Source organism: Athene noctua, chromosome 3, assembly GCF_965140245.1.
Source record: "Athene noctua chromosome 3, bAthNoc1.hap1.1, whole genome shotgun sequence".
Classification (NCBI taxonomy): Eukaryota; Metazoa; Chordata; class Aves; order Strigiformes; family Strigidae; genus Athene; species Athene noctua.
The window spans coordinates 15583096-15599465 of record NC_134039.1 but is presented as its reverse complement, the minus strand read 5'-3'; the positions used below and the strand labels follow the sequence as shown (position 1 = coordinate 15599465).

The 16370-nt window shown below is 39.3% G+C and overlaps 1 protein-coding gene across 10 annotated transcripts in view; it reads left to right on the top strand.

Moving 5' to 3' along the window:
• Positions 1-1292: 1292 nt before the first annotated feature.
• Positions 1293-16370, top strand: part of DNM1L (dynamin 1 like) — a 42493-nt gene continuing 27415 nt past the window's right edge. For all 10 annotated transcript variants that reach the window (XM_074902052.1, XM_074902051.1, XM_074902048.1 and 7 more), the window contains exons 1-2: positions 1293-1501; positions 12426-12573. In XM_074902052.1, the coding sequence (XP_074758153.1) occupies positions 1400-1501; positions 12426-12573 (250 nt within the window). In that variant the 5' untranslated portion in view covers positions 1293-1399. The remainder of the gene's footprint in view (positions 1502-12425; positions 12574-16370) is intronic.

The following is a 16370-nucleotide window of genomic DNA, read 5'->3' as shown; positions in this document are numbered from 1 at the left end:
TTTAACCTTCTTTATGCTTTTATCACAAAATATTAATCCTCTGACAAGCAGTCCTAGGTAAGAATGAGAAATTTTGTCGTAAAGATACACAGATAAGAACATAGTTCCTTTGCAGGCTCTTTCCTTCAACATTTGAGGGTTTCTAGACATAAAGACTGGAAAAGACTAATTTGAATAAAATAAGAATATAAATTCTAATGCCATCCAAAACTTGAAACTTTCAGAAGCATTTTTATTCAGTTGGCTTACAAGAAAAGACAAAGTCAGAATTCAACACAGTGCTTTGAGAAAATGCACTCAACGGCTAGACGTTTAAAGATCAGAAAACTTATTTGTTGTGATCTTGCACTACATGTCATCCTCTGGTTTCATTCTATCTTTCAGCATAATGCAGCTATTAGATCTCACAGTTTCCCACTTCCAAAGCCCTGCCAGACACCTCAATCAAACCTACTGTTACACATCCAAGTTAGAAAATTTCAGATGCAGAGATTGGCTGAGAGATTTGCAGTGAAAACAAAAATATCCAAAAAGCAAACAGAATAAACATACCTGGTTTAAATGTGACCATTGTAATTCTCAATATGTGAACAGAAAGGGGCAAATATTCTTTTCACTGCAGTTTGTAGAACCAGATTTTCTCTGGTTCTTTTCTCCTCCCTGAAGAGACCTCCATAATTCTTTTGCCCCACCCTCAGCAGTTTTATTTTCCTCCTCTGCTGGCTTTGTGACACCAGATGCTGCTGACAAGGTCTAGCAACTTGCCATGCAGCACCTTCGCTTTATGTAATTCAGGCAGCGGTGCCGCCACACCTTGGTGAAGCAGCGGTGAGGGCAGTGGGGGTACACGTTTGCTTGTTTCCAGCTTTTCAAGGGCTTTCAGAACATAGTGCCTCGAACAACCATAGCTACTCCATGCTGCTTGCTGAAAACTACCCCCGGCAGCCGCTCCGGCCGACGACGAGGCCTGCCTCCCCCACGCGAGCTGCCTGTGGCGCCCCAACTCGCGGGCTGCGTGGCTACTGGTGTTCGCCGGCGGGGATCGGCTTCCTCGTACCAGACGACAGAATAAAACCTGGGAACGGCTCGTAATACAAGGCCGCAGCGACGATGCCGCCCGCTCTTCAACCGCCCCGGCGCTGGGCGCTGCCCCGGCAGCAGCGCCCGGGCCGAGGGCCCCCACAGAGGGCGCCCGCGCGCGCCCTCCCCGCGCCCCCGCACTACAGCTCCCATGATGCCCGGCGGCGGCCGGCGGGGCGCGCGCAGCCTGCTGGGGCCGTGCCGTGCGCGGGGGCCGGCGCCAATGGCGGCTGGCGCAGGGGGCGGCTGACGGGAGCCGTTGCCTGTCGCGCTCATTCATCGCCGACGCCTTCCCCGGCCCTTACCCTCCCCCGCCGCTATGGAGGCGCTGATCCCCGTGATTAACAAGCTGCAGGATGTGTTCAACACGGTGGGGGCCGACATCATCCAGCTGCCGCAGATCGTGGTGGTGGGCACGCAGGTGAGGCGGGGTGGGCCGGGCCGGGCCGGGGGAGCGGGAGCGGGCGGCGCGGGCCTTCAGTGCCCTGAGGGCAAAGTCGAGGCGTCCATCGCGCCTCCGGGGCTGCTGACCCGCAGTCGCCTCCGCCAAGGACACGGGGGGACGCGGACAGCCGAGGGCGGCTGGGACGGGCGTTCCGCCCTCGGCTGCCCGCTTACCACCCCATTCCCTGCCCGGGCTCGTCTGTCTTGTCACCGTTTGTAATGGCAGTGCCTCTTCCACCGCCTTCCCTCCGCGCTTCTTGGTAGCGGTTTGAACGGCGGAGAAGCTCTCGAGGGCTGCCGGCATGGCCTGTCTTTCCTCCCCGCCCTGTGGCCCCGCGTCGGTCCCCCACACCGGGGGTGTGGCGGCGGCGCCCGCCCGGGGCCCCGCTGCCGGCCCTGTGGTTCGGCGTGACCGCCATCGCGAGTCGGTGGCTTCCCTTTCTTGACGGCCGCCGTGAAGTAGGGGCTGAGTAAAAGGGATGTGGTAGCGGAGCGGCACCTTGCAAGCGTGAATTGTTTTCCCTTGCTGCGAGTTCTTCTGCCGTTTGGACCTCTTTGTCTTAGCCCATGACGGGCAATGGAAGTGAGTGAGAGGCGAAGCCAGCCTTTGTTGGCTGTAGCAGTTATATGTGCGTCTCAGCCCGATAATGCTGCTCCTGGGCTCGGAGATAGCTCAGGCCCTTTCAGATCTATTCAAATGGGATGTCGTTCTTCAGCACAACTTTTGGCAGCAGAACATGTGTGACCAGAACTGCATCAGTCATAAGGGAGTTCAAAATGAAACGTTAAACACAACTAAAACTTGAAGTTAATGGATCTGTCTTTCTGTTTCTGCAAAATTAACAGTGTTTATTGAGTGTGTGATGTTACTTAACAGAAGCATGTCTACCGAAGACAGTAATACCAACTCCTCAGCTGTCAGGGATTTCATATATGACTTAAAACATGTGAGCTGTATGTTTAAAGCTTGCACATTGCTGAAGCATGGAACAGGTTTGCTCAAAGCCAACTGCAGTGTTGAACTGGTTGTGAGGCAACCAGCTGTCATTCTGTTTTACCAATATGAATCAGATTCATTGACTTTGTATTAGCCACTTTATAAAATAGACCTAAAATACTTGAATAGGGTGGGAGAGACTGCAGTGGTAAGCTATATTAGGTACTTGCTATTTTTATAGTTGACAGGAGGCCATCACTTTATGAAGACATTTAATCTTTACATTAAAAATCATAAGAGCTAGATGTTCTATTGTTTTGTGTGTTGTGTTTTTTTTTTTTTAGTTTAGTTTTGCAACAGAAAAGGCAAGGCTGAGGTGTGGCATTTTTTGATGTAAAATAAATAAAGCATTTTTTTTCCTGTTTCACTTTACAAAGTGCATGGAAGTGGCTTTTTAAAAATTATCTTTTTAAACAACTTTGTCTTAGTTAACTTTTCATAAGTGTGTGCAATAGATACTGAGATTTAAGACAGTACTGACATGCATTAATACCCATCAGTTTTAACATTCATTCAGTGCTGTATCAGTATATGCATAAAACCCTTTGAGTTACTATGGTATTTCTTAGCATGCCAAAACCAAGTCCTGTATAGACTCTGGGAAAATATATAGCAAAATGTTTAGTAAGCTGTATCTTGGGGTTTTGTTTCGGTTTTAGTCAGTGTTGTTGGAAGTAATAATGGTCTTCATGACTTGATCATTCTGTAGATGGTGACTTTATGCAATTAGTCTTAAGAGAATTTAAATCAAATTTATTGGTTTATTCATTTGAAGTTAGTTTATTGTAGACCAGATTTCTGGACATGTCTCAAATATGGCCTTAGAGGTGATAGTTTTGCTGTGGTAGTTTGCTTCCATGTTTTTTTGAAATGTGCCTTGAAACCATCTTGTTTCTTGAGATATTTTTGGTTAAGTGCTATGTGGCCTTTAAGTTTTTTCACACAGCTGTTTTGTTTGTAGGCTACTGGTATATGTAGTCTTTTTCTTCTTTGAATAATATTCACGAGCAGTTTTGAATTTGCATCTCCATTTTTCTTTCTAGGAAACATGCTATCAGTTAAGATTTTTTGTAACTCTGTGAATTGATTAATGCTTTTTTTTTTCCTCCAGTTGCCTGTTGCTTTTCTTAAATCACCCTTTTACACATTCAGCAAGGAGAAGAACAATGCTTTTTAAAGTAGTTTTTGCTGTTTATTTTTCTCACCTGTCTTCTCCATCTCTTCTCTACCCTGGTATTTTTTTGTGCTTGTGTCTTAAAGTCTGGTTTATTTCTACTTCTGTGCACCAAGTTAATCCTTTTCTAGAGTATGTAGAACTAGAAACTGTTTATAATCCTTAATTAAGCTTTGTATGTTTTCTGTTTCCCATGTTCCCTTTGCCGCTCCTCTGTTATTTTGAGATTTGTTTCCTGCCATCCTTGGGTTCTGAGCAACTGAAGTGTCTTCATTTTTCCTATTTCTAGATGAATTTTGGTACTAATTACAAAATATTTCTCAGTAAATTTTACACATTTAGATGGCTTTTCTCACTTCTAGTGGCATTCCTGTGACTCGGTCATATGAGAATTCCCTCTCATTCTCCACCTAAATACTGTGTAAGTTATACCCTGTACTGGGATACAGAAATATTAAGTAAATTGAAGACTCTCTTTGCTGGTGATAGAACTCAGAGGACACCCTCAGGCTGCCAACTTTTAATCTCTCTTTCAGGGGTTTTTTGCCATGCTCAGGTACATGTTCCATTTTTTTCCCTCCATTCAGTATTTCAGTTCCATGTTTAGAACTGTATTACTGAAGTGCAAAAAAAAAAGTCCAGTCTGGGAATACTATATAAACAATATTTGTTCAATAATGCCGTAATATCCAACCTTTTGATGTGTTTTATACAGATGCTTTGTGATCTGTACTTGTAAGGCATAACAAGGTGGCCTTGAAGTGCCTCAACCAAACACATTAAAACTATAATAAAAAGGCAAGGATAAGAAAAGAAGTTTCATTAGTTATGGCCTTTTATATGTTAATGGCATATAGATGCTATCACAAAAATGAAATGCATACACTACAAAAGTGAGCATAAGTTTTAGAATTAATTTAAAAAAATGAACGAAATCTCTGCCTAGAGAGCTTCTCTGAAAGAGCTGTTTTGTTAGCCTCTGTGATTGGCTCACAGATGAACAGTACTTTTATTTCTCTTTTTGCTGTTTGGAATAAGTATCCTGTTTGATATTTCAACACTAAATCATTTTTTGTTGCCAAGGAGGAAAGTTTTCTTGATCTAACAGGTAGCCTGAGCATTTGAACATGTATAACTCTATATTCTGTTAGGCTTAATAGTTAGGATGGTATGATTTGCCTGTTAAGAAACTGACAGCAATGGGAAGCTAACATACAGTCCTGGCTACTGGGTTGAGAAGAATCCAGTGGATGCTGTATCAAATCATCTGATTTGAGAGAGGCTGACATTGTGGTCTTAAACTTCAGATGCTCTACAGAACCTCTGTGACCTTTCTCTGTAAGGGAAGGTCAAGGGAACAAAGTTTAAGCCACTCTAGCTTATTCTGTTTATTGCATGTATCCTGCATTGTGTTGGCAAAAAGCCAGTTTTAAGTGAAAGAAACTCCCAATTTGTATGAAGTAACCAGGAAAACGCCATGCCAAGCTCAACTCAGGAATGTCTTCTTTCCTTCTCTTGTTTTTTTGTTTTGATTTGTTTGTTTGGTTTTTTTTTGAGGGGAGTGGGGGTGTTGTTTTTGTTTTTTTTTTTTTTGTTGGGTTTTTTTGTTTGTTGGTTGGGGTTTTTTTTGTTGTTGTTGGTTGTTCTTTTTTGTCCAGGGATCTTTCTTGGGAGTTCAAGCAGATGCAAAGAGACATTTGTATCTGCTTGTAAAAGGGGGCTGTAACTAGAGTGTAGCTTCAGTGTGGCCATGCTGGCTGGTGAGAGCTTGGTTTTTCTCCCAGATGTTTTGCAGGCTTCCTGGTTTGGTTTTTGGTTTGTTTTGATATCTGACATTCACTGTTTCTGGTTTTGGGCATGATTGTTTTCTGTTTTGCCATTCTTTCTCCTGTCAGATCATGCCCTGACTGTTCTGGTGTCTGTTTCAGACAAGCACTAAAGTGATGGTGACATTAATGAGCTGTTTACATTTACCAAACAATATAAATTTTACTTTTGAATTTATATAGTGCAGACAGCATTTGGCATTGTGCTGTTTCTTTTCTCTGATGGACCTTCTCAGTTTCTGAACAGCTATACTTCGGTCCTGAAGCTTCTATGATTGGGAGGATGGCATTTTCACTGTGTCTGTGTGCAGACTTTGTATGAATTAAAATAAAATTATAGGTTTAATAACTGATTCTGCCTTTAATCCTTACATATTTTTAATATGAAAGCAATATTAAGCATCTTTTAAGATACTGATTTTATTGTTTGCAAATGCCATTATTTTGGAAGGCTGGAGAGAATACACAGTTGTAGAAGGATGTGAATGAAGTAGGGTTTTTTTCCCCTCCACCAGTTTTGTATGCTTGCTGCCAGGGTCCCGTTCATCTTGTGGTTGGCAATTTTCTTCGAAAAACCTGTATTTTAATTAGAACGGATAGATCTTGTGTTTGTCCACATGGGATAGCGCAAAGAAACATGTTTTCAGGAAAATGAAGGGAAAGAGTATTAAAGCAGACAGCCTTGGTGAATGTGTTTCAGAGTCTGGAGAGAAAACAGCTGTGTACTTCTTGGAAAAGATTTGTTCGTATTGGAGCCAGAAGGTTGACGGGCTTTCTCTTAATTCTTTTAACCTCTCTTGTTTAGAACTTTTAAAATTTGAAGATACAAATTGGTTTTGAGGTGTGGATCTTCAATTACCACAGTTCCACGATCTAACTTAGAGAAGTTCTGTAATTGTCATTTTTAATTCCATGAGGTTTTTTTTTAAGTGAGTTATGGAAGGACCTTGGGAACTGATGTACTGAGAAACAATATTTCTGCAAATCTTTTATCTATTTGCTGTGGTTTGGCATGTATCTACGTTTAGATACAGTGTAAATATAGGATTCCTGAAGAATTTTGACTGAGCTGTGCAAATTCTGCCTTTCCTTAGTGCTTGTACATAAGCTGTCTTTTGTGGAGGGAGTTCCTCTGGCTTCCAATTGCTTCCTGACTGATTCAGGAAAACTCTCTATTCAAGTGAATGGGGAATGGCCTGAAGGAACAAGTCTTGTAATCTGGACAAGATCTTTCACAGAGCAAATGTATTTTGCAACAGTTAGGAGTGCATTATGCTGGTTTCACTGCTTTCTCAAGTTGAGATCAGCCTGTTAGCTCTTCTGCCTCTTTCTAGAAGTAAAATTTTGTTTCAAATAATGTCATACAAAGATATATTGGGACTGCTTATAACTTCAGAATTCTCTTTGATTAGTAAATACGTTTTTTAATTTCTTGGCTGTTTAGAAGCAGCCTAGCTTGGGGTGTCCCTAGTTCACATAGGAAAATTTTGCTACAATAGCTATTCCAACCAAAGAAGTTCCCTTGTGGAAATACTCTGGAATTGTATGTGTGCTGACCTTTCATTTCAGAATAATTCATGTTTGAAAAACAAGGAGAGGAGAAAATCTTTTTGCTCTTTGCATGCTGAACTCTTCTAGGATAGCTACTGCAGAGAACTTCCTTTTGAAGCACCCATCTGGGGAATATTCCTATTGATAAGATCCCAGCAAAAATGCATTAGCTTATATTTCTCAATAACAGAATTAAAATTTAGTAAACCGTGTATTACTAAGAGCATGATTTAACTAGCAGGACTTTTATAATTCTTGTATGACAGAAACTGCAAGATTGCTACCATTCTGTCTCGGGTATCAAAGTAGATGCATTGCTTTTCTTAAGAGAATTCTTCAGGAATTACTCTGGTTTACTGAGACATCTCTCCTACTTCGCAGTTCCTTATTGTCATTCTCAAATGTTTGTTTTTGTTATGCCACTGAAAAATTAATGGAAAATACTGGTATTACTGTCTCTTATTTTCTTTTGCTGTCCTGCAGTAAATCTATATTGCGTTGCAGGAGTTCATTGCAGTTTTTCCTATTTGATCAGATAATTAAAAATTTATCAGCAATGAACAAAGCTTACACCCCTTTCAACCAGTTTTCCTGTTGGAAGTTCCCGAGTAGTTTATTTGACATGTTTCCTTATAAAGGTTTTTTTCCACAGATGATTTATTTTACATTGGCTCCAGAAAGCTATTATGAAGTCTAAAGATAGACAGAAGGAATGCAGCAGATTCTTTTAAGATGAATTGAAATTTGTTGCAGCTGATACAAGTACATTATCATTTTAATAATACTTGAAATATGCAACAATCAACAATTTGAGCAAATGACTGTAAAAAATCTCATGGTTTTTGTGCATCAGTGAGACTCCAGGTGAGTCTTGTGTTTGTCACCTTCTTGGTGTGTGGACTTCATAAGAAAAGCAGCAGACTTTGGCTTATTTACTGAGCTAATTGGTGGGTTCCAGGACAGTGAAGCTCAAGACACCTGTCATGCTTTTAAGGTCGACTTCACTGGAGCACAAAACATAGGAATGCTCAAGAAAATGAGTAGACCTAGAAGGAGAGCAGAGTAGAGAGAACTCATGACTGGGTGTCAATGCAAGAAGACTCACGCAGGAGGTAGAAGTGAGGATAAGCTTGCTTAAGGATATAAGAATACGGCCTACATATGCAGAGATGTTATTAAGAAAGCCAACAGTCAACTAGAGTTGAAACTGGAAGGGGGAATCAAAGGCAACAAGAAGAACTTCCAGCACTGCATCAGCAGTTAAAGAAGAAAAAAGAGAGATGAGGGAAATGTGGACTTGCTCTTGACTGTGACAGGTAATTTAGTGACAGCAAATATGGACAAGGCAGAGGCATTTGGTGCTTTCTTTGCCTTGGTCTTCACCAGTGGGGTCTTCTAGGCCTTTGCACCTATAGATAGGGCTCAAAGTGGAGGGTAACTATCAATAGTGGAAGAGGATTGGGTCAGGGTTCTCTTTTGGATATGGAAAAGGCATCTTTGCATGCTCTTGGGTATAGGGTGCAAGTCTTCTAAAATTAGGAATGCTGATGAGGAGTTGGAATAAGCCAGTGAAGTAAATGTTTGGGATGAATGCAAATGGTTTTTCACAGTGTTGCCTCAAAATTTTCAGTGCAGTGTCTTCCATTTGGCTTGTCAACAACCTTGAAGTGTTTCTGAAAGTAATATCTCTTGTTGCTAATGAAGCTGAACAGTGACAAAAACATGCACTGCTGTCTTCTCCTTCTGAATTCCTGAAAAATGTCGTTAGTAATATCACAGGTTGCAAACCAGATTTTCTCTTAAGAATTAGTGTAGCAGGTGGGAGCACATGCCTTTTGATACTCAAGAAGTGTGCACAGTTGAAATATGCAGGAAGAAGAAAAAATGTGGGATAGGGTGACAGATGCAAGAATATTAGGGCTGTTAAACAGTAGAGATGCTGGCTTTTTTGAGTAGATCACAATTCTTACAGATTTCAGCTTTTTAATTTGTGAGAGTGAGTGCACAGTCATTTCCCTGTTATTCTGCTCTTCATCCTTGATTGTTTTAGATTAACATGATGTTGACAATGATGAAAATATAATTAAGGAGGCAGAGAGAAAACTGATAAGATACTGTCAGAGTGTGTTGAAATAAAATATTTAAGTCCCTGTGTGCATCATCTCTTCTTATTGTAGTACTTACAGGGAAGAATGGTTTTGCCATCCATCAAATTCGGGTGCTTATCTGAGAGTCATGATGGTTAACAAAGCAGAGTGTTGAAGCACTCAGCAATGGAAGTTTGACACAATGGTTAAAGAAGCAACAGACAGAAAGACATTCTTTTATTTGTCCTTTTTTTCTGAGCAGTCTATATAAAGTTTTTCTAGATCTCACAACTTAGAGGTAATTCAAATTAGGATCAGGTATTAGGGACCGGAGGAAAACGTGACTGATCTGCCACAAAAGGTTAGCATTTGTTAATGCTTTTCTGGACCTGCCGTGGAATGAGTTTATGGATTTCAGTTGTGTTTAAAATTGTGATGAGCATTACAATGAGATGAGAAAACAAGCATGATGCTCCTGCGGACTTCCTCTTAAATTCTGTAGTACCTTTTGTCATCAGTATTAGTCTACATCTGTTGTATGAAGGATTGGCTGAGCTGAATTTGTATTCTGAATGGACTCATATCCCTCACTTCTCCCCTACTGGCAGAAAAAGATCAGCTTTGTGTATACTGCTTTCCTTACCATGTTCCCAGACAGTTCTTAGTAATGGACGTGTATGGATCCCAGATTAGGAGTCATTAGATACTGTATTATGTTCCAAGAACAAATTGATTTAATAAGGGAACATAATGCAATTTGAAACAAATTTCCTGATGTATGGAGTACTGTTGTGTCTCATCTAATGTATGACTTAACATTTGCAAAGGATCCAGATTGTTCCTTCCACATCCAAAGATAACTGTGTGTGGTATAAAACATAGTGTTTCAGTTCTATACGTAGTTTGGTGCGTGCCCATCTTAGCTTCCTGCAATACCACTCTATTGGAAAGATGAAACAGTGAGCAGTAGTGTGCAGTAACTTGTCCCATGGATTCTGGTTTCCTGTCTTGATGAGGTTCTTGGTAAGAACTTCAGCTGTTTATTGCTATCTCTTCTATACTTGAATTGTGTGTTGAAGCCACATCTAAGTCTCACCTCCAGCCCTTTGAGACTGATCATTCTACCCATGTGTAAGAAATCTTGCTCAAGTAATGTTAAAAATATTTTTAATAAATGAAACCCCGGTGGTTTTGTGTTTTGGTGTTTTATCCCAGTGCAGCTGATGAACCTTTATCATGCCTCATCTTTTTGAGCAGGTATTTCAATTGTTTTAAAACACAAAGTTTGAGAGGAAGTGGTTTGTGGTTTATTACTCTAAAATTTAGGGGGTTTTGATATTCTGTAATGGCAGTAAGGCCTCAGAGGTGTGCTACAATTGAAGCACTCTCAGGGGAGCTTCCAGAGCTAGTTCATGCTTTGGCCAGATTGTTCTTCAGTTACTCTTTGGCTCAATGCCCTGTCATAAGCTCTTTGCATGGAAAGTGCCCAAAGTTGATTTTAGAAGGTCAGTTGAAGAATAATTAATTACTATCCAGAGGAGCTTTTTGAAACAAAATTCTTCATAAGGCTTTCTGTTTCTTATGAGCCTGTCCTTCTCCCTACTTTTTCTATACAGTTGACTTCACTGCTGTCAAATTTAACTTAGATTTACTTTGAAAAATCTACACAGTCTGCATTGGTTTGTTAATAACCTGTTGAGACAAATGACATTGTTGATAGAACAGCATTTTTCTGTGCCATAAACCACAGTTATACAGTAGAGTGTTAGACGAAAAGAAGGCTTTCATTTCTGGGCATTGTTGAAGCTTTCTAGGGGTTTGACATTGTGTTGGAATATTTCATGTTTCTGCATAAAAGTCTTTATTTTAATAGGTTCTGATGCTCTCATGTAATATGTTCCTGTTTTGTCTTACTGCACTAGTAGACATGTGCTGATAGTGTGATCTGATCTTTTTTTGATTTTTATAAAAGCCACCTGAGATGTTACTAAATATATGATCTTTGAAAGATACTCAACACAGCTTTTATTTGATGTTATGGTAGGTTATGTACTCATTTTATGCTTTACTTGAAGTCTCAAATCTGTTGTTTCAGAACTGTTAAGCTGAATTGAGGTTGTATAGCTGTAATGAACATTCTAGCTGTCAGAAGCATCTGTTGGTTTTGGTGGGGTTTTTAAGAGAATTTTTTGGTAATAGCATTAATATAGAAACATTTCCAAGCTGACAGCAATGGTTGTCAGAGCAGCTTTTCTCATGGCATGCCCATGTTGACTTTACAGCTTTACCAGAAGAGTTTAATACAGTTACATTAAAAAGACAAGATCTTACCAGTCAGACTTTGGAAGTATTATGTTGACATATCTGGGTCTGTTGTTTATTGTTAGTTTGAACACGATAGTTGTCTTGAATCCCTCTTAAAACCCATGTGTTCACAGCTGCTCATTGGACCATGTAGCCCAATTCTGCATTTTATGCAAAAGCGCTACAGGAGAACATTTTAAATGTGGACTCTCAAAGCAAATTTGTAATTTCACAGACTTTAAGTTTTTCATAAATTCTTACAGTTTATTATTACGTAGACAGATGTTTGCAGTCAATTCAGTTGTAAATACTTATATATATACACACAAAGTGGAAGAGACAGTATAAAGCAATGTTTATATGTTTATGAAATTGATATAATACATTATACAAAAAACAACCCTGAAAGGAATATAAGATTGTAATAGCTTAATGTGCTCAAGTGTACATACTTAATATCTTTTTGTATAACACTCACGTTAGTATTAACATGGCCAGTCCATGTTAATACTAAGAGAAGGTTAAATTCTTTAGTCCACAGAGTGAAGTGTTACTGCACGACATTAGAAAACAACATAATAGAAGACACAGAATTTCCTTCTAAGCATTATAAAGAAAAATAATTTTTTGTTTTCCAAAAGCATTTCTGGAGAGATTAATATTTGTATTATTGGTAGAAAATGTTAAATAGGGTATTATTTTTTCTGAAAACTATTACATGTTTAATTTAGCCTTAAGAGATAGAAAATACATCTATCTACATGGCTTTTAAGTGTCCCAAGCAGGTTTAGACAGTTACTAGTTTGTAGCAGACTTGCGTCCTTCAGTGCACGTGTGGTGTGATACCACTGTGTTAGACGCAGTGAGGAGCACTGTTTGCAGGAGTGATGAAAGCAAGCTAAAACTGATATTACAGCATTTTGATGTTTAAGAAAATCATGTAGCTGTATTCCAATTTTCAGAGCAGTGGAAAGAGTTCTGTGTTGGAAAGTCTTGTGGGGAGGGATCTGCTCCCACGAGGTACTGGAGTTGTCACCCGGAGACCCCTTATTCTGCAGCTGGTGCATGTTTCCCCAGAGGATGGTCGGAAAACAGCTGGAGATGAAAATGGTAAGTGTGATCCAAGAGTGTGTTTTGCCTAGTAAAAGAGAAAGAGACTTTTAATCTTACTTGTTCATTTGACTGAAAAATCAGTTGTAATCTTAAAACTTGTGTGCTTTTTAAAATTTACTTGGAAGAAAACACAGCTGTTGTCATATCTGTTCTGTCCATTTAGCAGTTGTCATGAAATCAAAATCTTTTGGATATTCAAAGTATCTTTAATGTTTTAAGCTTTCCTGTTTGTTCTTAGAAAACACTTTTGAGAAAAGCAGGACAAAGAAAGCATTTGAGTTATGATAATGACTGTATAGAGTGTAGAGAACATGATTTTCTTGTGTGTGTTTATCTTCCCCTCCTCTTTTGCTGTATAAATAAGGTCTTTCCTTGAGAGGATAAGTGTGTGACTTTTTAGCAGGAGACTAGGAAATAGCGAAGTTCTGAATAGAATAGAAGCATAAATGAGAACAGACTTGTAGTAGATGCAAAGAGAATTTAATGGACATGTTCTGTGGCTTACAGATGTTACGTTACTGGGCTTAACCGAGAGTTTCCAAGCACAGCAATAACAGCAATTGAAATGTTCTGAAGCTGTCCAGTTTGAAGTTTGTGTCTTCTGTAGTATTTCTATATTATCCTTCAGCAAATCAAGAAAGTAATCTTAGATGTCCTTTGGAAGTTAATGCTCATTGTATACTAACTAGTGCTTTTGATCTTATGAAGGAGCAGCAGGGGCATATCCATCTTCTGATCAGAAGATAAATCTTAGCTTTTTGATGTAGACATTGACAAGTATGTGGCTTTTGGCTGTGTGATAAGCTTGGGGTTATAATTGCTAATTTTCATTGTGTTCAAATATTTTTGAATTTATTTCTAGCAATAATCAAGATATCAGAAGTTCTTTACAGTATTTGTTTTCATGTAATATTTATAGCCTTTGGTTTCTGAAGAACAGTTACTAACATTGTACAGTTTAAAAGGTTTAAGATCTAATTTTTAGTATTGCTGTAAGCAGAGAACACAATTAAGAACTTTTACTGTGAGATCCAGGGTGTGCTGGATTGTGAGGGATTGTAGGACAACTGAGGTTGGAAATGATCTCAGGACATCTCTAGTCCAACCTCCTCCTCAAAAATGGGCAAAGTCTGAACTCAAGACCAGGTTGCTCAGGGCTTTATTTGATTAAGTCTTGAAAACCTCCAAGGGTGGAGAATTCAGAGAGTCTCTGGGCAACCTTTTAGAAATAGCACATTTGACCTCTTTAAATGTGCTTTTTATGTTATTTACATTGTGCAGTTTCTTGTTTCTAGTACTTTTCAGAGTGCTTTGATTCTAAGTTGTAGGATAAAATATGATTTTGTTCTGCTCTGCAGTTTTACCGGTAGAAAAGATGGTTTTGTAATTAAGAGTATTCTGAGTCAAGGCAGAGCCTTTCTGTGTAGATGCATTTGATGTTTCTGCATTTGATCTGGGGATTCAGATTTTACATTTAAAGTGGGATAATGATACTGCATGAGGATTATGGGGCTAACTTAATATTTATAAGTCCCATTTAGGTCTTTGGGGGAAAACCCAATATGTAAGATGTACATGTTGCAATCTCTTCTTCGTGTTCCTTTGAGAGAGGCATGGGCTTGTTTGGTAAGAACAGACAGACCTTTAAGATTTACCAGTTGCGTTTGAAATACCTCTATTCTCCCTCCAAAATTCAGGCAAATTGTGGTTTTGTCACTGATCTGGTTTAGCATAGGTACAGATTGTGGAGTTACATCTGAGAAGATGGAATCAAGTAGCTTGGAAAGAAAAAAGGTGTCAACCTTTTATCCAGCTTGTGCTGTCTGACATTGTAATAAGTCACTATACTAGCACAGGTCATATTTGTTATGAGGTGGATGTTGAGGTAGGGTTGAATATGTGTTTGGGATTTCCAGGAGTGAAATCTATACATAATCTTGCAGAAAAGGATTTTCTTCAGATCACGGGTTTCCTCTTTACAAACTGGACAGGAGAGTATCAGTCTCAGCATGCTGCTTTCTAAATGTGCTGGGAATGAACTCTCTGTGTGCACAGATACTTTCATGCAACTGCCTCTTTGTTTTGCAATTACTGTTTTGTGATTTCTCACCTTTACCCGTGCTAAGGCTCGCTCTAGATATGTACTGGTATTACACATAAATACATCCATTTACGAATAGTACTAGTCTGTGGTTCTTACAAACTCACATTTTACCTCTGAGTGTTTGCAGCCAGGAAGCTTCCCTCTTTTTAACACAAAGCTATTTGGATTGATGTGGTAGTCGTTTAAGCATGGACAATTGCCTTGTCCTATGAAGGAAAAGACTCTTGTCTCTCCCATAGCTTAATCTTGACATCTTCTGATGCATGTGAGCTGCCAAAGAATATCAGTTCATATCAACGTAAGGGTTTTGGTTGGTTTGGGGGTTGTTTGGTTTTGGTTTTAATTTTTTATTATTTTTAAATTTGATACTTGGGAGCACATTGGGAAAGATTGTTGAGAAAGAATGGCAGCCAGACATTTGAACTAGCTTCTAATTTTATAACATGCAACATTAAAGATCATCTCTGCTGTTCCTTAAAGTTCCTGATGAGCTATCGATAGCCTTGTATGGTGGTCACTGCAATAAATTGAGAGTGAGAAAATAGCAGAGATTAATTTTCCATTAAATATGAAGAAGTGCCGTGTTTTCACAACATGATATTTCAGACTGATACTTCTGAGACTACAGAGATGTGTGTGGTTTGGTGTGAAGGAAATGTTCTCATTATACTTCTGCTGTTTATTGTTAGCCTCTAGTGATTCAGCACATATGGTGTGTTTGTGGTGATACCACACTGTGTGGTGTTCTCTTATCAAATTCCAAGAGAAGCAGTATTTATGAGAGATTTGGGCCTGGTTTTGTGAATTAAATTGGTCTTATAGCTAAAACCTATGCTGGTAGCTTACCCATTTATTAGGAAATAGAAAAGAGGAGGGGCCATATGAATGGTCAATTAATAAATGTTTATAGGGTTTTTTTGTCCAAGGTGAGAAGCTGAACATTGTTCAAATTCTGAACTGATAGAATTGATATAGAACACAGGAATAATTAATACAGATATGTTGCTTGCTAAATCAACACTGTTTCATCAGCTTTTTGCTCTCTACTTCAGATAGGAATCTCTTACCCCTAGCTCCCAAACAGTGTGGACTTCTTCATTGTACTTAACTTTGTAGAAGCACAGGACAAAAAGATCTTTCACTCAAAAGATATTGCCATCTAGTTAGTGTCAAGGATGGAAAAAATGGCACAACATACAGAAAGGATTGGAAAATGTACACTTTTTTTCACAAGTTGGATTTTTTTTAAATTTTATTTGGAGGAAGAGAGCTAGGAAAGGATGAGGTCATGGGGCAGAAAAAAGAGTTCATATGGTAGTCTGATGAATCCAATAGCTGTGAAGGTATGGGAACTGGAAAGCTAGGAAGACAAGTCAGATTCTTCATGCTTTGCTAATTTTTGTGCTTTTTAGTATTTGGAAAGTTCTCATGGCCATGCTGCAAGAAATTCCCTATGGTGGTAGTCTCTTATGACTCTGAACAGCTGCTTTGTGCTCCCATTGTGTAAGAAGAATATTTCTACTGCTTTAGGAAGATTCATGAATAGCTGAAGTCAGTTAGCATCGTACTGTATTTGAGCTTAAGAACGTTGCTGTATAGGACATAAGAAGTAACAATTTGGTGGAGGGCAGTCCTGAGAAAAATACTGTAATCATGTCTAGTTTTCCAGTATATTAAAGTTTTCAGGTCT